Genomic DNA, 22,693 nt, shown 5'->3' on the forward strand with positions numbered 1-22,693 from the left:
CTGTGAATCGGGCCCTAAAACTCTACCTACGAGAGTTTTAACAGTGGAGCGCTACCAGGTCCACATCCAAGTGGGTTCCCATTAACACTACCACGGACTCCACCTCATCGGAAGTCAAGGCCAACAATACTGGGATCCTGGTCATAATCGGAATTGGACTTGAGCTTGCAATGCCATGTTCGAACTCCTCCGCACCCATGAGTGAAACCAAAGTGCTATGTTATGTGAGCACTGTCATGGTTTTCTAGTGACTGTGTATCAGGATGGACTCATTATCACGTATGTTTTAATTATTGAAAGAAATTATATGTTTATTACACTTTCAAATACCTATTGCTCTATTAGCTAGACACACAAACGCATTGACACACATGCACACACTTCCCCTCATTCAACTAAACTGTGGAAGGTGAGCACTAGAACTAAAGACAGTCCACAAAAGGGTGGGCTGCCTTACCTGATTTCTTGCTTGAGCAAATTATTTAATGCTTACCGCTGTATGTGAGACATATCATTGCTGTCTTGACCAGCATTGAATGAAACAACACTGTGTCCTCCAAATGTAAAGAAATATCCATAATTTGCTGCCCTGGGCTGCTCTGTGAGCCACTTAGCATCATGTATGCTTTTTTGAATAGTCAATTGAAAACTTTACGATGCTATTGTTACAAGGGAGCCTTAAAACTAATGAAGGATACAACTGCTAATGCTCCAGGATGCAGAGACTGCAGGTGGCATGCAGAGAGGGAACTTAAATCTTATGACCATAAGGGACTAATTACTTATCCTCCTCTTGTGCTCAATCCTCAAATATATTTTCAATTAGCCATTTAAAATGTATTTACCTAGCTAAACAGTAAATGTTCATAGGAATACAGGACATGATCCAGATATACATATACTCTCTTCCATAGTATGCACAAGAGAGACACATTGTGCTGTCTTCCTTCGTTTATTACAATCACTGTGTACATTGTGTTCTATGTTGCATTGGCATATACAAAGTTGCTAATGTAAAGTCTTCTTTGCCCAAGCTTCTAGACTTCAACTCTCAGAAGCCTATGATAGATGGAGATGATCAGCCAGACGGCAGGACTCCTTAATATGATAAAAACATTCTTTGCAGAACCTCACATGAGAATGGAGAAAAAACAGATTACTAAACTTGCCAACCAATTAAATTTGATCCAGGCTCAAATTAAATAGAGCTAAACTGGTGAAATTGAATGTCCTATCATTTTTTACACTGATTGATCCACACAAAAACAACATCTTAGCTGAGTAGCTGGTTCATTTTTTCTGTGACAAATCAGTACACAAGTTGTTATTGTACTGTTGATCTGTTTCAAGGTTACCACAAAATTGGACTGAATCAGTTTCTCTCTATGTAAAGGGCCCAGGTCTTTGTTTACATGGTGTCTGGACTCCTGGCATTGATCATTTGTGTGCAGGGGCCCGGGGTTTTTCTTAGGAATTCACCTCCAATGCTGCTAAATGCCAGAAGTTTTATCAATACCAAGGCTGCCTTGTTTTAATTCCTTCTCTTGCCTCATTCTTCCAACACCCTACACTTTGTGCCTTTATCTCAACGTTGCAGATTTTTGTCATCACCGTTTTCTCAGGTTGTCACTCTTTTTCTATCTTTCTCCTGACTCTGGGTCAAACTCTGATGACTAAGTCCTAGCCTTCAAAATGTGTGCTAGACCCACCTCATGCAACCACTGGTACAAATTAAACACTGAGGGGCATATTCACAAGGAGTTAACTCCGATTTATCTCCACCTAAGCACAGCAAAAGTGGAGCTAGATTTAACACCCCATTCACAAGCTGGTGCAGACAACAACAGTATTCCCCCGATAACTGCCCCAAAATTTATCTCCAAGGTGGGCACCACCAACTAACACTAATGGAATGCAGAGTAGGCGTTCCCGTGCAAAAACAAATGAGAAAACCACAACACCACATTCACAACTAACTGCCAGATCTGCAAAGCGAAGCAAAAACAGGGGATAAACCGCGGTAGCACCGGGGATTCTACACCTGCCTTTTGCTGGTGCTAAGCAGGACGACTACCCACAGCATGAAAGGGAGCCCAGCCAAGAGCCACACCTGAAGACCCACAGATGCCATGGAGGCAATGATCATGCAGCTAGGATACCCATGAGGGTCACAACACCCACCGCCACCACCCCCAGCCCCCCGCCATATTTTTTTGATAACCTGCCCACCCCTCAGCATTCACCCGTGAAAGCATTTCAATCTATCACTTGTAGGTGCTGGCTGGCAGGGTCTTTCAATAGAGCGGGGGTACAGAGGTCAGGGAAAGGTCCTCTGTTGACACCACAGTCTTTCAAGCTGCCTGCCAAATGTTAAATGAACCAGACATGTCTCCTGCATTTGTTAATCATTTGACATGCTAACCCTCACATCCTAATATTTGTAGGGCCATGTTCGCAATGCGATATCGCCTGGGTTGAGAAAGGTGAGTTTTCTGGCGCTGATGTGCCGATCCACAGCTATCGCCTGCTAACGCAGGAATAACTATCGCCATTGCGATGTTGTTGTCGCCTGTTTTCTCAGCCATTCACTGTTCTTATCGGCATGCAGCATGGTCTTGTGAATACCCCGCTATCACTGCGATAATAATCGGGGTTAGGCAGTGCTAACTTTTCTGCCGATAAATTACTTTGGCAATAGTTATCGCACGTTCTTGTGAATATGCCCCTGAGAAGGGCCGTAAGAAAAACTCTCATTATTCGACTCAGATTTCCGTCTTCAAAAATGCCAGGATTAAGCAAATCGAAGGAGTGCGTCCGTCTCGCAGCACAGAAAGAGATGGGGCCGGACTGGAGGAGGTGTATCCACAGGCGCCAGATAAATGAATGGGCTCTAGCCGAGTCCCCTAGCTCACTGAAGGGCAAGCTTTCAGACACATCAAGCAGCAATTAAAAGGGCCTGACAGTCAAAGCGCGAGCCCGCTTGCTCCTCAGTTCCCTCCTTAAACAAACCAGTATTAATTGTCCAGTTGCAGGAAGCTAATTTAAAGGACCCCCTCAATAGTGTTTAATGTTGTAACACAAAATTAAATAGCTAACCCAGTGCATTATGCAGGGATTAAACATGCAGGGGTGGACTGCAGGGAACTGAATATGCTCCGTCCTAATCAATCGGATCCTGCCTGGCAGTAAGCGCTCATCTCCTCTGCCAGCAGCTTTCCATTCGTCATCAGGGCTGGATGCCGACAGGCACTGCCTGGCGCTGCCGGATGCCAGGCATGGTATAAAAATGTTGTTTATTGTGTAGACTCTTTAAAAAATCATTTGCATTCTTACTTGCCTATATATATATTAGTGATGTTTCTTATTATTTTTTACTTCCGCTTTCTTTGGTGGAGGGGAGCTGGAGGGCGATCTTAGAGCACACACCAAACGGTCCTCAATTCTTCCGGGCCAATCAGAGACTGCGCCTACCATACACTCCGCCACAGCCACTGAAAATATACGTCCTCATTTCGGGAGCTTCTGCCAGGTGGTGGTGGTCGTTTGATCAAAATGTCGGTTTGACGCTTGGTGATCTTGCTGGTGGTAAACCCCTGTCCAAGACCTGTTTAAGGTGGCGTTTAGCTGGAGGGGGGCACTGACCTCAGGGGAGATAATGTGTTTAGCAATAATTTAAGATATAAAAGCACCTGCTGCAGAGTTCTTTCTGCATCCAGCTTTCAGACAATAAAACAAATGTTTTTGTAACTCTTGAGATAAATGTTCCTGCTAGAGAGAGAGAGTTTGAAGTTTTGTTTAGTGGCAGTTTTGACTCACCATAAAGTAGCACAGAGGGTTAATATGCCTGCTTCAAAGAACAGATCTTTATTTTATGTGGCCATAATAGTGGATTAGTAAAGACAGCCTTTACCAACGCTTTAAAACAAATGAAAAGTATTTAAGAGAGGGGCTATGGAGAGATGAGGAGCACTTTTGCAGGGTGTTAGTGAGGGAATCAGAGGAGGGCATAGGGGAAGGGGGCACCCAAAAAGTTTGTCGCACCTGGTGCCACCAGCGCTAAAGCCGGCCCTGCCCCTGTCGGCAGGAACAGATGCCTGTTTTCACCAGTTGCTAGAGCTGCAGACAGAAAGTAACATACATGCAAGTGTTCGCAATATAAAACAGCCCCCTTTGCTCACATTGATGCCTTCATATACCAAACTGGTATAGCAAAGCCAGACTTTCAAGTGAATGACAGAATTTTACTGGTCTCAGTCTGTGAGGTGAATGTGGGGCACTGGTGGCTCCTCTTCTCTCGAGACCTGCTGGGTTATCTGGATATCCCTATGGGATCTGTCCGCATTTGAGGAAGGGGGCGGCCACAGAAGCCCTCTGCAAGTGCAAGGAATCAACACATGAGCCCCCCCTGACGATCGATCAAATTATTTTCAAGTACTTCCTTGTATTCCGGGGAGGTAATGAACGTGCTGGCTGGAAAATTGTCCCTTTGGACATCTCACAGCCCCCCCTCCCTCCCCCTTGGCAGAGGGAGATTTGTTTGTATAATCCGTTTCCTCCACAGTTTTATTGCTCGGTGGATGAATTATTGCCTGACAAGCTGACAGGTGATTTCTACATAATGAGGGCAATCAGGTTGAAAATGCAATTGTATTCAGAGTGTTTCAGAAGGAAGACCTCAATTATGCTTACATAAATTTAATTATTTAGCAAATGCTTTATTAAAAATACAAACGTGCAGAAGTTAGGTTAAATTATGAAGCATATTTAATGCAAATAATTTGTAGTAGACAACCATATTTAAAACCTCTAAGCCTGTAACCTAGTAATAAAGTACAAATTCTAATAACGGCATATGTGAAGATGGCACTTTTTTTTAAAATTTTCATTAAGGTGAAGGCCAATTATTACTGAAATGCTTGTTTTCCACTTTGAAGGACAATTGTGCAAGTTTTTCTTCTCTTTACTGCATACATTGCATTGTCGAAGCTACTGTTTATTAGTTAATGAATAGACATTTGTTGTATTAAAAGATTAATAACGAGGTTCACACCACAAAACATGTTGGGAGGACCATATTATAAACAAGAAAGGGTGTGCCCGCAATATTCAAGGACACATGGTTGAAAGGCGATTGTACTCTGGTGGGAAGATGAGTTGATCTCTTCCTGTGCTGAAATGTTATTGCTCAACATGAAGAAGAAAGAATATTAATATCGCAACATGGAAATTGTGTGTTTATATTAGTGTGTGTTCCTAGACTAGCTTCAGATTTTGCCACTGAAGCGGACTCTTTCTGTAGGACTCCCGATTTGCAGCAATTGGTGTATGTCCTTTTCCTGACTCTTTGAAAGGAGACTCTGTACTACGTCTCCAGGATATCTCTTTATGAGAAATCTTAGTTGTTCCTTGATATGCTTTTATTTGAGCTGAGAATACTTTCCAGCTTATTCTGCTAAAGCTTTATGCTTATGCTCAATTCTCTCATAGGAACTCTTCATGGGTTTCTGAACTGATAAATTTGAACCCTTTTCACACTTATCTTGACCTATCTTAGAATTGGGATGTTTCTTAATGGAGTGCTCTTGTAACGCTCTTGTAACATTTATTGTATTGATGCTTATTTTGGGATTTACTGAATGGACTCATCTTATTACTGCCTACTGATCGATTAATTGTTAACCTTTAATAATGAAACTTGAAGAATAATATTTCAATAAAAGAATGAAGAACAAAAACATTTAAATTAAAATCCTTTAACTCAACTATTTACATTGATTTAACTAAAGTAATGATAAGTGATAACGATGTATGGTGAGATTTATCTTTGTGTTTCAGCTGACAACAAAGATCCATCAAATCACCATAATCCCAAAGGCATTGTACTGCCTTTGATGCAGTTTGGATTATTTTACTCCACAGAGCCAGCACTTCATAGAAGCCACTCCTGATAATCACAGTTCTTCATGCACAGCTGAGATCTCCTTTTCTAGACTGCATAATCCTGTACGAATGATTGAATGACTGTATGAATGAATGCACGGATGAAGAAAGATTTGTATAGTGCAACTCCTGCTTCATTAGACACGTCCTGGTGCTTTCCCTGTAATGAAAGTAGGAACAGAATTACAACTCATGGTACACTTCTAGCCCCCCTTTCTTCAAGGTGGGTGCAGCAACTCCAGCAGGGTTGGGACCCAATCTCCTTCCCCACTTACCAAGTCACAGGGTTGTTGGGGTGATGACTCCTCGTGGCAGACTTGTATCTGTAGGATGCAGTCTTGCAATCCGCTTTCTGCAGCAGGAAATCCTCCTCTTCTAGGTATTCAACAGCTTTCTTTGCAGGTTGTGCCGAACTGGGAAGGAATCCATCAATGAAGGATTTTGCCTCAGTAGGTTTACTTCTTTCCCACATTTCTGTGTGGGTCCTGGTACTGGTTGGTCTTTAAGAATCCTGTCACGCTGGTCAGTGTTTCTACACAGGATTTGCCCTATGTTTGCAGTTGTAGATGCAGATTTTAGAGATTGCGCTGTGGTGGCGTTTTAAGGCAATTCCTGACATTGTGTTTATTTGCCCCAGCTTGTTCAAGCTAATGTTTATTGTCACTCAATCATGGCAGTAAGAGGGGTTGGAGCTGGGTGTGCACTGACCGAGATCTCTGAGACAAAAGAGAGCAAGTTCTTTCCACTCAGCTGGTATACAAAACCATTGCAGTAACACCTCTGGCTAAAGGGAAAGCAGAAATTGGATGAAGACTGCCCCAGCATTTCAAAGAGACATCTGTCTTCTTTCTTCCTTTCTCGGGAGTCCTTGCAACTGTATTTCTACAGACTATCCTCATCATCAGTTGATCAAGATGAGAGGGGAGGTCCGGCTCCACAATGTAAATAGGTATTTTGGATGCAGCTATAAAAGTGTAGAGTATTGAATAGGGTCATCCGTGCAGTAAAACAATTTTTCCTATCCTCTGTGCCTAATTATTTGCAGTGCTCTGTGGGCTTTTTCAATTTAAGAGCTATGTCTTGAGAAGCTTGATGAGTGTATTGGATTTTGTCATTGTTGCAAAGAAAGCGTCTATTGAGACATTTAAGCATAGGAATAAGACCTTGATAGAAATTGTTGATTTTAGAAGAAGTCAGTGGAGCATAGCTGGAATCAGGCAACTGTATGCCCTGTTCATATACTTACAATTAGACTCAACACCGCAATGTAAAAGCGAGACCTAATGGGTATGCCAAGCGGCCGCGAAAGTGATCACGATCAAACATCAAAGCGGCCGTGCGGCCACAAAAGTGAAAGTAATCATGGAAAAGCGTGCAGCGCGCGCGTCCGCGCACATGCACTGTAGCTCTAGGCTGGCCTGGTAGCACTTTTTGGAGCCCTCTCAATAAGTCTCGCCAGACCAGCGCATGCGCTGGGTCAGGCGAGACGTAAACAGATAACTCACAAATCTAAAGGCCTAAGACTTGAAATAGGGGTGGAGGAAACTACACACAGAGTAGAGTTGTCAAGACAGTGAGAGTGCATAGGAATAGAAGTGAAAATCCTAAAACAGAGGTACAAATTACGCTTCAGTAGGTATGCAGGTGAGACACAGTCCTTAAAAAACTGCACGTCCTAAACACAGTTTCATATAAACTTAAAACTCAGCTCAACTGATGGTCAAACAGTGCATGCACAAAACAAACATTTATCAATTAAGACATACTGGAGATTTATTAGTGTCAAAATAAACTATACTGCATCTCATGCCTCCCCAGTAGTCATAATTCTACATAGCACCCTCATTGTCTGAAGAAGGGATGTAATTTGACCTTGAGATAGCATAGAAACTTAAATTCACCAAGACACCAAAATCAGGCACTAAATAAAAGTGCCACGCAGCAAGAGGATGATGGGAGCAACAATTGATTAGGACGCCATCTTATAAACAGGAATGCCAAAAAAATCCTTGATGAAAAATGTCAGAGCTGCAGACGTCGCAGTTGTCCCTGAATGTTGTTCTCTTCCCCAATTCTCATAAAAATAAACCAGCTAAAAGTCAAATGAAGTTGGAAACCGAAATTCTCATACATAGAAGTCTAAACACACCTTAACAAAAAAAAAGCTCATTCTCAGGGGCGGCTGCCTCGGTACAGGGGTGGTGAGGCGGGAGGAGTAGATTACACAAAAAATAATAATAACAAAATTAACTTACCTTTTCCTTTGCTGCCACGCCGCCGCACGTCTTTCCACCATCCTCTACCTCACGATCTGCAAAAAGCACCTGAAGCACTCAGGCTTCCAGACTGTCCCAGCCAATCACGACGCTGTTGGAGTAGCATCGTGATTGGTCTGAACATCCTGTTTGGACGCTCAGGCAGTGCCTGTGGAGGCTGAGCATGTTCTCCACGGGGCTGTGCAACACAGCCCCATGGAGAACATGCCAAGTGCGCATGACGGTTTGGCCGGCCCATGAGGGCCGGCCAAACCGTCATGCTCCCTTGGCGGAGTGAAAACCACTCCTCACTCTGCTTGGCACCATGGAGCCCAGCTCCACCGCAACCTGGCTACGAGTGCAGCATAAAAAATGCAATGATAATAACTTTACATTATTATTATTTCTTTCTCTTTTGTGCACTGCTGAATTAGCAATGGGGCGACGCTCCTCCGCCTTAGAGGAGGAGCCGCCTCTAGTTATTCTGTAAATTACATCGCTGCATCTCATGGCTATGCCCAAACTCAAAATGGAAGTTCCATCATGCAAGAAATAAAGAGTTTGAGGATGACAAATTTCAGCAAGACCCAAAGGATGCCTACCCAAAAAGGAGCATAGAACGTGACACCCTGGTTAACCCAAATCTTATTCAGGTCTGTATACCTGCTGTGCTTTCTCATTTGTAATTTTCAATGTGCATGAAATGCTGTAATTAACCTGAAATGGCACCATACAAATGAGTATAAGCAACAAAAAAACACAATCACGAGTAAGAAAAATTAATAAAAAGTGGTAACTGCACAGGGATCTCGACTAGGTAGAACAGCTCTCCCCTGTTTCATGTTCTGGTATTCTATCCCTAGACTTCTTCAGAGTATTACTTAACATATCTTTTTTTATCAGGAGCTCGGGCGGTACATTCACTGCAATCCACGTATTGAAATTTTCATTTAATTTCATTCTTATTCGATGGCAAAATAAAAAGTACGTGATAGATTAATTTCTTTCAACTCTTGAAATTTAATTTAGATTGCTGTCAAAAATAAGATCTACCTGCAATAAGGACAGAAAAGTCTACCTTGTTTGGAATAATATTTAAAAAAACTCATTTTACTTACATGCAAGTAAATTCATTTGAAATTAGTATGGAATATAAAACAATTATTATGGGAAAAGCAGCAATTCCGAAGAAATTCTGAACAGAAATAGCGTTTGGAATTCACCCATGTCTACATCCGAAAAAGCACTTTACGGGCTTGCAGTCAGGAGTGTGTCCAGGAGGATAAAGACACCCTGAAGAAATCCTAAATTAGAGGCTTGATATGGGCCAAGGGTTGAGCCCTTTATCAGGAGCACATCTGCCTTCCGATTCATGGCTGTGAAATTGCCTTCCTAATCTAGTGCGCACTGAAGCCACTCTGCGTCCTGTACTTCAAGGGAGACTAAGAGCCGGGGGGTTATTCTATATGTCAATAACAGCAGCGAGAAAAGGGTAGTCTTAGCAGTCTCTCCAAGCCAGACCACCATCTTTGATCTTGGCTTCCACCAATCTCTTACCACCATTGGTGCTGAAAATGTAAGTAGTAATACCCCTAGTTTTCGAAAACATGTGTCGTCTAATAGGGCTTGCTGCAAAATGTGATCAGGAGCACCTTGGTCTCCCATATCCCACAGCTATTCATTGGTCTTGGGCAGAATGGGGACATCCTGAAGCGTTAGGGTCCCCCCTACACCGCACGGGCTGCTGGGGTCTGTGTTATGTGCCTGCTTCTAACATTAGAATTGCATGTCATCATCCTGCTGGCAGAAGTGGTAGGTGAAAACATATCTCTACATAAATGCAAACATCACTAGGTAGTTAATGCTGGTAGCGGGTTCGGCACTAGCTGCTGAGGTAGATGTGAGTTTCTAAGGCACAAGGTCACTTCTTAAAAGAGCCGACATATCACGTCATAATTATAAGATTATATAGGATATAAGATATATATATTACTATATAGTACCATATACGGTAAAAAAAAAAGTCTTTTGATAGCAATTACACCTTTCATTGAAGAACAGTTAAACATTTCAGGTTGTGGCTTGCACTAGACGTTCAGAAAAGTACTCTGATTAGAGGGCCCTAATGTCAAGTTTACAGAGTTCACTGCTCTGCTCAGTGGTGAAGTTTTGGGAAGTGCAGAAACGTTGCATATTCATGAAGTGGAATAATTCTGTCATATAACTTTGCCAGCAGTATATAATTTTCTCCTACCCAAGTACATTTGTTTTGCTTAGGCCTGGACCAAATTTAAATTATGCTCACATTATTCGCATAATTTTGGGAATTTCCACTTCACATAATTATGTGCCGTTCATGTTAAAAGTTTAGCATGAATGTGCAAACTTTACTGCAAAAGATATGGGAACAACGGAACACGAGCAGCTATTGTTCAAGGTACCTTCGTATTGTAATTGCAATTACATTTATATAGCGCTTACTACTCCTGATGAGGTGTCAAAGTGCTTTTCGGTGAGTAGAATGCCTCTCCGGAACAAAAAATGGATTAGTGGTGAATTAATATAGGGATATATGAAATTAATGTGAGCAGTGGACATGTGAGTTTGTTACTTTAATTGAAAAGAATAGTGGAGGGATAGAAGAGGGAAGGGTTTGCATTTATATAGCGCTTGCTACTCCTAATGATGTGTTGAAGTGCTTTTTGGTGAGTAGCATGCTAATCCGGAACCCAAAAAGGATTAGTGGTGAATTAGTATGGGGAAATATGAAATTAATTTGAGTGGTGGGCATGTGAGTCTGTTGTTTGGATTAAAAAAAATTAGTGGAGGAATGAACGAGGGAAATGGTTTGCATTTATATAGCGCTTGTTACCGCTGATGAGACATCAAAGCACTTTTTTAGCGAGTAGCACACTACTCAAGAACCCAAAAACAGGATTAGTGGTGAATTAGTGTAGGGAAATATGAAATTAATTTGATCTGTGGACATGTAAGTCTGTTAGTTGGATTGAAAAGGATAGTGGAGGGCTAGAAGAAGGAAGAGTCACAAGAGTGTTTATTTGGAGCTCAAGAAATAGAGGGAGATTTGGAATGAGTAAAGGGGAGGTGGAGGGGTAAGAGACAGAGAGAAGGGTTTAGAAAAGCTCGTTTGGGGGATCTCAATAGTAAAAGAGGTTCGAGATAATGCAAGGAGGGGTAGAAGAGGGAAGACTCCTATAAATGTATCCTTGTGCCAAAGATTTACAAGAGGATACATTTTTCACTAAAATATAGCACAACATTATGGATTTGCCTTTTGCATTCTCACATGTAATTTCAAGTAATCTTGCTGTAATTTTACATAATTGTTCAAAACCAAATTATGCAAATTTTGCTAGTGCTCTTCAGAGATGGGTGTTCCCTTTCTTGTCGAGCCCAAACTTATTGCAAGAGTCTCACAGAACCAACTTTGAGGTCATAAAATCAAACTGAGCTCATAGAGATTAACCATGGCGAATTACAAGGTTTGGATAATGTAAAGGCATAGAAGTCCTGAGGCACAGAGCACTCATTTCAAAATTCCCTTCCAAATCCCAGAAAGATGCCTCACTGAAAATTCTATTTCTAAATCTCCAGAGAGGTAATTCATCTCCTTTCTCTTCTCATTAAATTTAGGTCAGATCCCAAAAATTATTTTAAAACTTGTTTGACGCCATCGCAGTAAGAAATCTTCTTCATGGACAGAAAAGGTGTATTGTGAGATAACTGCAGCACTTGCCGTTTCTGCATTGGCAAGATGAAGGTAAGTAGGTCTCTAGAATTCAGTGCTTAATTTCTGAAACACATAAGTGCAATGGTCAAAACTATTCCATGGTGCCTGTCAAGGGTTCTGGCACATGCTGCAGGGGACACCAAGTTTTCAATCCTTCTCATGCTCTTCCTTTCACCACCCTGCATTTCCTGTCACTTTATGTCAAACTTGCAGATTCTTTTTCATCAAGCATTTACCCTTTACCCCTAACTTACTATCTTTCCCTTTATTATTCTTTCTTTTCTCCCTTTTCTGCGATTCTCTCTCTCTTGCTCATTGTCGAAGTCTGATGATGAAAAATAAGTACTGTCCTCCACAAATGATTTCTGGTGCCCAGCTACATAAATTAAATGTTAATCTAGATCCCTCAACTCTGCTGGAGGTCATAACCATGTCAGGGAAGGATTCTGAGGGCCTCATTTATGAGAAGTGACGCATCGCTGCATGAAAACAGCGATGCGTCACATCTCAGTGCGCCCTCCTTGCGACATGATGGATGTGTCATATTTACTTTATGACGCATCATGTCGCAAAGAGTTACAGATACGTCAGTATTTCTGGCGTATCTGTAGGCGCAAAAGTGATGCATTGCTGGAGTGTGTCACAAAAGTGACGCAACTCCAGCAATGTGTCCTTTCACATGGGGCAAGCCCCATCTGAAAGGGTCTGTGTCAGTCTTACGCCTGCTGTGAGGCAGGCGTAAGATATTGAAGCATTTGTGTCCTAGAAGTGGCGCAGTGAAATCTCATAGATTTCACTGCGCCACTTCTACGAGGCTTACTTACGTGGGAACGCCCACCCTGCAAACATTATACCTGACGCAGGTCTAATGTAGCGCAGGGGTTTACAAGGTGACGCAGCTGCTTAGATGGGTCACTTTGTAAATAGGGCGCAACAGGGGGCATGTTTTACGCCGCCGATGCGTCACAAAAAGTGATGCAACGGAAGCGAAAAAGTGTCGCAAGATCTCATAAATAAGGCCCTTAGTATTTGAAATGGGTGTCCTTGAAATGGATAAATTGTGCCACAGCTGTCAAGGGTCAGGAGCAGTGGGGACATTAGGTCGACCATTTTCCTTGGCCCAGCAGTATTTAGTAACCTTTATTAATATAGTGTTAATTGTAAGCAACCATGCTGTTTTCAATAATAATGATGCAGATAGTGTAGCCAAAACACTGGGGGCTTATTTACAAGCCCCTTGCGCCGCCAGTGCATCACTTATTTTGACGCACTGGTGGCACAGTGTGCTGGCCCATATTTACAAGGCCACGCAAAGCCACCCTGCATCTCTTTTCATGACCTTGTAAATATGGCCCCTTTTTATGCATTACTTTGCATGAAAGGGGCTTGCCACGGGTGTTGCTGTGGGTGTTTCCACGCGACACCCATAGATTCTGTCGCATTTCCAGATTTACACCATTTCGTAAACCTGGGAATGCATCAGAATCCTATGCCTTCCCAGGGGAGGTGTATGGAGGCGCAACAAGGAGATATACTTTTATTTCTCCTTGCTTTTTCCACTCTCTATGCATGCTGCATTCTACAGTACACGTAGAAAGAGGAAAACACCATCAGTGATTGTTTTTGTGCAGGAAGGTCTCCCTTCCTGCACAAAAACAATTTTCCCTGCAATGCAGGCACCCTTGCACCACGGTGCATGGCGGCCTGCGTTAGTGCATGGCAGCCAATTGTGCGCCACTGCAGGGGAAAGCACAGGGTGCGTCATGTTTTTGTAAAAATGACAAATCCCTGTGCTTTTAAAACGACACAGCTTGGCACAGCAAAATGGCTTGCCGCACTGCACTGTGTCATTTTGTTGTAAATGAGGCCCTAGGTGTGCCACGTGCCCTGTTTTCTTTTTTCATTAAGTACATTTTCAAATGCATAAAAGGGGTGCTGCGTTTCACAGCTGACCAAAATGGAAGAAGCCTCATGAGTGCTCTGCATTATCAATAAGGCTTTTCTAGCAAACGAAATTAGAGCAGCAATGGTGGGTTGATATGATCCTCTAGGCCTTAGAAACTAACAATGCATTTGGGGAAATCCTAATGCAAATATTACTATTTCTTTCTATTATGATGGATCATTTAGAGAGTGGGATTCAAAGCCGGACTCCAGCACAGTAGGAAGGTTCAAGTACTTGCTTTCTGACCTCAGGGTCCACAGCGCCAGTAACAACTAGGGGGTGAGACTTGGACTCTTCTGAACATGCTGCTCCATGTAGTGGAGATATTGCTCTTAGTATAACTTCTTCGCATCACTAGCATGCCATATTGTGGGTGCCTGGACTTCTCCTGCCTCACAGACGTTCCTTAGCTGAGTTGAACTTTGTTTTGTTTAATTTACTTTATGAGTGATAAGTTGAAACATGCAAGACTAGCCCAAGTATTGTTTTCACTCTAGAGAAAAGGGGCTTGTTTAGACTAGTATTCCATGGCATTCAAACTGTCTAATCAATGGAGGCCTTGCCTCTACCCCTGGATGATGGACTGCCCACCACATTTGCAGATCGCCCCCCAGCTGGCAAGGATCTCTTTGTTTTCAATGCATCTGCCTGTGTGGTGGATGCACTGAAGGGAGAACAAACTGTAGAGCAGAACTATATTTTTGGCCTGACCCAGCAATATTTTGCAAAACAGTAGTTCTTTTTCCGATACCCAAAACACACGGCCCTGAATGCAAAGGGAGTTTCACCCTAGTGGTCAGAATCAATGTTTCTTTTGTCTGTGAGGGTGTAGCTCGTGTAAATCATGTCCAGGATGTCCAGGTTATCATGGCTATCATTGGACACTATTATAATGAACAAAATATTGAATAACAAAATTTTGTAACGTAAGTATGTATAGATTTCGCATTCCCAACTCCACATCTATGTACCTTGACAAAGGTTACAAAGAACAGAGGAGTAAAGAACAGTAAATGTATACTTCCCTCTATGCCTTTACCTTTCAATATTTTGTCCCTCAATATTGTCCAAAGTATTAGTGTGCAACCATATTCTTATATTCAATATACAAGAGTAAAATCATTTGGGACAGTTTCGGTCAGTGACTAAGGAACTACTGGCAAAACCCCAGCCATTCCAACATCTTTAAATATGGTAGGGGGACTGCAAGGCTTGTGACTTAGCAACACCATTTTTGTCTGATATCCATCATTAGACAACCTCTAAATGACCCCAAAGAGACATTTTGCATCTACTCAACCAACCATTTTCTCTTAGTGGGGCCATATTTGATGCTTGTAGAAGCAGTCTTACGCCAACTTTCTAGTGGCTCTCTAGATGACCACTTAGGGGACGATTCCGATCTCGTTGGGAAAGCCCTCCATCCGAGTCAGATCCAGAGGGTTTTCCGACCGAGCCGTGCGCCTGGAATCCGACCGAGCGAGTACGATAAAGCCGCATGCTGACGGACTCGGGTCGCTCGGACTCCCATTGAAGTCAATAGGATCCGGTCGTACAACGTGTACACGGGCTGCCATTGACTGAATGGGAACAAGGACGCCCCCTGTAGTGTGTACGCATTGGTGCCATCTGCACCATACATGCATGTGTAGGGGGGACCCTTGCGTCTCCCCCTGTGACCAATTTGTAAGGCTACGGGTGAAGGGGGGTCCAGCGCAGACCCCCAAAGTCCGCTTCCCTGTGCGTTTACGTGTTGGAGGCTCTGACTCGATCCGGCTGTCCGAATCGTGCATCGTACTGGCTCGGTCGGAAATCACCTCCATTGCATGGCACGGTTTGCTGGCGAACGAGACGTACGGAGCGGTTCAGTCCCGGAAACGAGTCGGTTGGCGATTTTGCGTTTCTCGCATCGTACTTGCTCGCTCGTACAGCTGTACGAGTCGGTCGGTAAACACGCATACGGCTCGTACTTTTTCTGGCCGGATCGCGTGCAGAGCCCTTCCGAGCGAGATCTGAATCGGCCCCTTAGTATTGTATTGCACTGGAACAGCACTAAACGCAACTTAAGATGCAAGGTTCCATGTCAGGTGTTGAATCTGAAAGTAAAACTATCAATTGTTTATGTAAGGGTACCGGAGTGTTGAATAAAAATGGTAATAATTACATAAGTATATGCATAACCTGGTGTTATGCATTCCTGCATATGCCCTCTCCACACATCATGCTCACATCTGTTTTCTTACCTATCAATGTGGTTGATGGAACAGTATCTGATGAGACTTTGGTTTGTAGTAGTCCAGGTAGCAAATGGGGTTACACAGGGATGAAGAGAAGGACAGGGCGGGGAAGGACAAAAAGGAGAAGTATAGTTAGTTGGCATCAGAATATTAGTTTGATAGTTATAAAGCAACTTAAAATAAACAAATAGATACAGATACCTGAGTAGTAGGAATTCAAAAGAGATTTGCTCTGAAGAGTTTTGCTTTGGACAGAAAATGAACAAGGAGATGATGAAGCTGGGTGGGAAAAATAAGGAATAAGATTTAGAAAAACTCACAAAGGCGACACGAAGAGACACATGCACGACACAGACATCATCTAATTTACTTTTCAGCCTTTAGTCTAGTGTGTTTTTTTTTCTCTAGGAATAAACAACCATTAGAATATTTGTAGGCTTGACTTATGTGTGAAATGTGGCTCCCAACATATGCAGATCACAATCAACAAGTTTGCAATCGAAATTATTTTTAATGCAAAGAGATTGCATGCACACAAAGACATAATTGGAATTATAGTTTAAAAAAAAGTCACAAAACCCAGGTAGGCAATACTGAAATCAAAACCCCCTAATTAGCCTTTGATTTGAGGCCTATTTGATGTCACTTGTTTTGCTTGCAGCCACTTTGGCTGAATCAGTTGACGTGGCTAGCAACTGGAGGACTAAGTCCAGGAGATTTGATATCCCATATTGGCAATGCACTCCTATACTAGGAAAAGCATGCCTGAAAACAAAGGGACTCCATTACAGGAGTTTGGAGATGGTCTCTGCGAGTACCACTATAGGTAATTCTTGGCTATACTAGCTGGACGATTCAAACAACTCTTTAAATCTGCTACATGTGTAATTCTGAAAGCAAAAGCACAACCATCCGGATCTGCACAATCTTAACGTCTTTTATTCTTACCTTCTAAATACTAGCACACTAGAAAGAATAGCTTACTCTAATTATTAGATGTTTCTTTGCTTCTGATGGTTCTTGGGAGCAAGGGATGACGATTATATGTCATGTTTTTGGGGACTTGGCTGTGACGGAAAAGTCGTGGTTGTTAAATAGCTGCACACTTTGGTGGCTCTTTGGAATACCGGTGGGCATTAACACAACATGGTCTATGGATCAATTGTGTAGGGGGGACAAGTTATTGTAGTTACTAGGGGGTTTTGAATGCCTTATGAGCAGTTCCGGGCATCTTGGTGACATTGGTTAACGCTCAAAGTGTTAGTTGTTATGTTAATGGTGGCAGGCACTCTGCAAATTGGGGTGGTGGGCGTTTCAAAGCCTACAGTGCAGGGTAGCAGGGAGGGGGATATTTCAAAGGGAATCACAGTTATATTCTGTTCGCAAAGTTCTACACAGTGCCATGTGTATTTGCTCAGTCACATAGCAAGATAGGGGAGGGGCTTGAATCATGCAGGGGCAAGAGGGTGGATCATAGGCACAGCTACACGCTAGGCGGGGAGACTTTGCATCCCAACACAACACTGGGTCCTTAGTCTGCTCAGATTTGAAGGTCATGACATGGATCATTGGCCTGAGTAGCAAAATTAAATGAGCCCTAGTATTTCAGTAGATGGGCAGACATGCCCTGAACCTCTTCGTATTACAGGAAACCCACTTGAAAGGCAGTCATTATAAAGCCCTGGACTGCTGCAGTTACTTCTTGGTGGCACAGGTGTGTTTCACCTCCAGCTCCAGAGGCACAGGTATCCTTCTAAAATCATCTGAACCATATACACCGGGCCAGACGTGGCACGACCCTCTGGGTAGATTTGTCACACAGACGGGTACTTGGGAGGGCCATACACTCAACCTTTGTTCTATTTATGCGCCGCATTGACATCAGCGGGCCTCACTGTTGGAAATGCCGATAGGTACTCTGATATTGGGGGACAGGAATGACATAATGAAATCTGCAAAGGATAGGCTGATCAGTAAGTAGAGAGACACAGACAAGAGCCTGCTAAAATCCTTCAGTCCACAGGGTTGGTGGACCTCTGGCACGAGCATAATGCAACCACAAATTAGTTTACCTACCTGTCGGCAACACATGGTAATTTCTCCTGTCTGGCTTATATATTTACCCATCTCATGAGTGTAAGCCAGTTTCATGGTACAGGCCACCTGGCGTGAGGCATCTCTGACAACTCCCCGGTGGTGATGTCATTTTTAGACCCTATTAGAGATTCTGTGTTGCCCCCAAGTACAGCCTCCTGGCATTTGAAAGATAGAAAATTCCAGGATAAAATATGAGAGCAGACAGATCACTACTTCCAAGAGAACGTGGGATCTTTGACTCAGCTTGTACCTATGGGAAGCTTTCAAGACAGTGCTGCATGACCATGAAGAAGGAACATGCTATCAAGTATGGCTCACTAGAGAAGGAGATTACCTCTTTGGAATTTCGAAATAGCAAGGGGGAGGTGCCCAACACCCCCCTTAGTCATTGTCTTTGGCTTTGACAACAGGAGTTGAGAAACTTGGCAAAAGATAAAGCCTAAGCGCACGCACTGGCCACTCAGAGGTGACCACATGATGTAGAGATAAGGGCAATAAGCGAATCGCTTGGTTGGAAAAAAGAGACAGGAGTAAGAACCTTGTTGTAGAAATTAAATGCCCGGCTCCAGTGGCAACACAGGGCTTTTAATATTTAGGCATTTTGTGACCAGAGACGCTGAGGACTTTATATGAAGAAACCTGTTTCCTCAACTGGAACGCCTTAGAGAAGATGTGGCACATTGAAGGGCAGTACCAATATCCCCGATGGGAAAGGTCATGCTCTTTAAGATGATGACCCTCCCCTGCATGGTGTATTTCCTTCAAAATACCCCATACATGGTGCCATCCGATTTCTTTTGCACAGTGGACAGCAAATTGTGCAAACTATTGTGGAATAGGGGCAGTTCACGGATCTCTGTCGATAAGCAACAAAGGGGGGTGGTTGAGGGGAAGCTGGTGATCCCTGACATTCAAACTTACTATTGGCGGGCACAATTGACCGCAGCGAATGATTGGGAATTTGAGGAAATAAAGGACCCTGCCTACCTACTAGATCGAGAAGTTAAGGGGTACCAAGGTAACCCATCAGGACCAATCAATATATAATAAAAAATGTGCAGGATCACCGTCACCACATACTCAAACGGTTGTTAGGGCATGGAGAGAGGCCACTAAACACATGGGCTGGGATGGTAGGGTGACAAATAGGACTCCATTATGGGACAGTGAACTCTTGCAGGAAGTTAGGAACTTGAAAGGTTTCCAAAAATGGGGATTGATTGGTATTGAGTGCCTCAGGGACATTTGGAGAAGGGGTATGCAACTGGCCTTTAAAGACCCAGAGAAGAAGTATGAAATTGGGGGCAATGGAACAGTTTAAATATCTGAAGTTGGGACATTCAATACGGTGTCATGTACCAGAGGGGGAACAACTACCGGAGTCCACTCCTCTTGAGGACCGATTACTAATTGACCTGCAAAAGGCAATCTCATTGATCTATAAGAAATTAATGAACAACTCCCCTTACCTGCTACGCTCCCTGCGAGATCCATGGGAAGGGGACATAGGTCTTATTAAGGATGACGACTGGGTGGAAGCACGACAGAGCCCAGGAGAAAAAGCTGTAAGGGCTCGCTTATGTCTGATACAGTTACTGATATTACACAAATCCTATTATTCTAGCTCTCCATTGCACCATCTAGGCCGGTAAGATACAACTCTTTGCACTATGGGATGCAGCATGGTGGGCTCCTTTTCCAGAGCCTTTGGGAATGCCCCTAATTCAACGATACTGGGAGAAGGTAGTATAAGTCTTGGCCAATGTTCCAGGATTTGTCGACCAGCTGGAGGCCCTATAGCAACTGTTATGCCTCACGGGGGTGGTTAATTGGCCCAGGTACTCAGAAATGTGGGTAATATTGGCAGCAGGAGTAGCCAAAGGAAACATTGTGAAGGCACGGGGCATGAGTGGACCCCCAAGTGTCGAGGATTGGAAAAATTATTTCAATTGGTACCAACAGGATTTATCACAGTGGGGCTACCGTAGAAAATTTGCCACAGTATCGGAGAAATGGGGCTTGTATAGGGAAACATAAAGGCCTGATTAGGGGAGGCTGGGGAGGGGGGGCAGGGGGTTTGCGGTCCAAATGGTGATTGATGATGATAATTTACAATTATACCTCTGTGATCTGTATCATGTCTAAGGTAACAATGTAATGTCTCTCTGTCTTGAAAAGCCACACTTTGTGTAAACGATTGTATCTTTTGATTTCCACTGAGCAACTGTTTAATAAAAGATTTTGTTTTAAAAAACAATAGGTCAAGCCATGCTGGGTTCAAAGTGTGACTAGCCAGTTCATGTAGAATATGCATATACCGTTTTTATAAGCACCAACAAACATGAAATACACAAAAAGTCTAAAACTTCCATCTTTCAGACTGGTACTCTTTGTGAAGCCTTTGAAGAATGGGTCCAAACAGAATGGAAGTTCATCTGAGAAAGGCAGGACGGTGACTGACTGTCTTGTAGCACAAAGATGCACTCTATTTAAAAATCAATTAAGTGTTTCCAGTCCCAGGCTCAAATGGCATCTTTTTGGGGATACAAACTGAAGAACATAGAACATCTATTACAGAACTGAAACTGAGGAGCTCTACTATTAATCTGTTTGGTAGAACGGAAAGTGTGTGTAAATGTATGTTTCCAGCCGCGGTCGGTGCCGGTAACAGCGGTGGGGTGGTGGGGCCGGGTGGAGGGGGAGTCCGATGGACAATGACGAAGGAAAATTACTTATTTATTTAATTTTCCCTTGGCATCGTCCCTCGAAATCCCCCCCACACAACCCCACCGCCACACTGCTGTTATCTGCACGGACTGCGGCTGTATGTTTCTAAATGGACTCTTTCCTTTGCTACGGACTTCCAACCATGTTGTGGTAATAAGTAAGAGCCTGATGTTAATGTTGGTGAGCAGTGTTAGTACGTCGCCATGGTGGAGTACTTTTATCCCCAATGGTGAGGGTACGCTACCCACCACATTTAGAGATGTCTGCCCGCCCAGTGTACATCTCTTGCTTTTACAGGAACTGCTCTGTAAATGCAATGAATGTGTGTCTTGCTATTCCCTCAACACGATGGCGTAGCACTGCAGAATTTAATTTTCTTTTTTTATTTTCATAAACAAAATCCCAATGTGGTGTTTTATTTTTGAAAATAAAACAAGCGATGACTCCATGGCATGGGGGTAATTGAAAAGCTTTTACTTTTAAATAGCGCCATGTTTTCAATGGTGGTTTGTAAAAGTAAAAACTGGCTACTCTCAATTGGGTGAGAGGTCTCATGGCCAAACCTCCGACGGCCCTTGTTTTGTCAGCTGTCTGAGCGGTATGTAGTTGGTGGAGATGGAGTAGTCTCCGCCAGCTACTTACTGAAGGCAGGCGGATCTTCAGGATGGCGTAAAGGGTACTCCGTCGCAACAGAGTACCCTTTCTGCCAACATCAAAGTTGTGTCCTACAATTTGCAACATTCATGCCAAATAATTGGTAAGAGGCAAGTGCTAGAAGGGGTGGCAAACTCAAACAATTGGCTATACATCCGTGATCCGTGTCTTGAGCTTATTCTACACAGTGTTGAATATGCTTGCCACTTTGACATATAGCTCCTTTTACCCCTGCCTCCAATTCTGAGGTCTCTCTGCTCTTTTGCTGACTTAAGACACCACCTTCTCCAGTTTAATGAACAGGAGACCCGTTTTAAGGAGTGTTTCAATTCATGCAGCCCATTCGAAAGCACTATTTTGTAAAATGCTTCTGTTAGTAACCAACATTGGGTTATTTTATACATGGAGTATACTGCAGTTGCCTTCTCAAATGAAACAAGGACACATGACCTACATTGGGTTTGCATTGCACCTCTTGAAGGTAGGAAGATGATAAAAGGCTTAATAGGGGAGGGTTTTCTTGGACACACAAGGACAGCACTCGGTAATCAGCCCAGCTTACTGAATCCATTCACATCCTGACAGCTCGAGGAGAAGGCCTCATCATTGGCTGCTGGACCCAGCTTAGCGGGGCTTTTATCTGTAGATGCAATGGGGCCCATCTCTCTCTGGGTGCTGCTCTGTGTTTCCTTCTGCTTTTTCGCCAGTTTCCTAAAGGAAAGAGAGAGCCAGAAGTCAACATCGGACATCAGTTCAACGACACCGTTAATTGACATAAAGTCATAAAAAAGTATTGCAGTGACCCAGGATCAGAACATTGACTACTGTAGACTTTAGAATCAGTAGAACAGGACCAGCAGGTGAACAGTCATCAATTGTTTCAGAATTAGAAGAAGGAAAGTGATGGGAAGTTAAAAACAAAGGTAGACAGGGGTGTTAGAGGTAGAAAAATGGTGGGATGGCATCAAATGTAGAATAAAGTTAGGGAGGGATATCAGAGTTGGAAAAAGGGCAGGTAGAGGCAGCAGAGTTCGAACAAGGGCAGGGAATAGTATCTGCTTTAAAACAAAGGTAGAGAGGGACATTG

At 43.2% G+C, this 22,693-nt stretch overlaps 1 protein-coding gene across 4 annotated transcripts in view; it reads right to left on the bottom strand.

The window, feature by feature from the left end:
- Positions 1–22,693, bottom strand: part of PTPRT (protein tyrosine phosphatase receptor type T) — a 1,546,842-nt gene that overhangs the window by 218,887 nt on the left and 1,305,262 nt on the right. For all 4 annotated transcript variants that reach the window (XM_085619228.1, XM_085619229.1, XM_085619230.1 and 1 more), the window contains 3 exons: positions 22,169–22,317; positions 16,330–16,407; positions 16,135–16,170 (listed from right to left, as the gene is read on the bottom strand). In XM_085619228.1, the coding sequence (XP_085475354.1) occupies positions 16,135–16,170; positions 16,330–16,407; positions 22,169–22,317 (263 nt within the window). The remainder of the gene's footprint in view (positions 1–16,134; positions 16,171–16,329; positions 16,408–22,168; positions 22,318–22,693) is intronic.

Source organism: Triturus cristatus, chromosome 7, assembly GCF_964204655.1.
Source record: "Triturus cristatus chromosome 7, aTriCri1.1, whole genome shotgun sequence".
Lineage (NCBI taxonomy): Eukaryota > Metazoa > Chordata > Amphibia > Caudata > Salamandridae > Triturus > Triturus cristatus.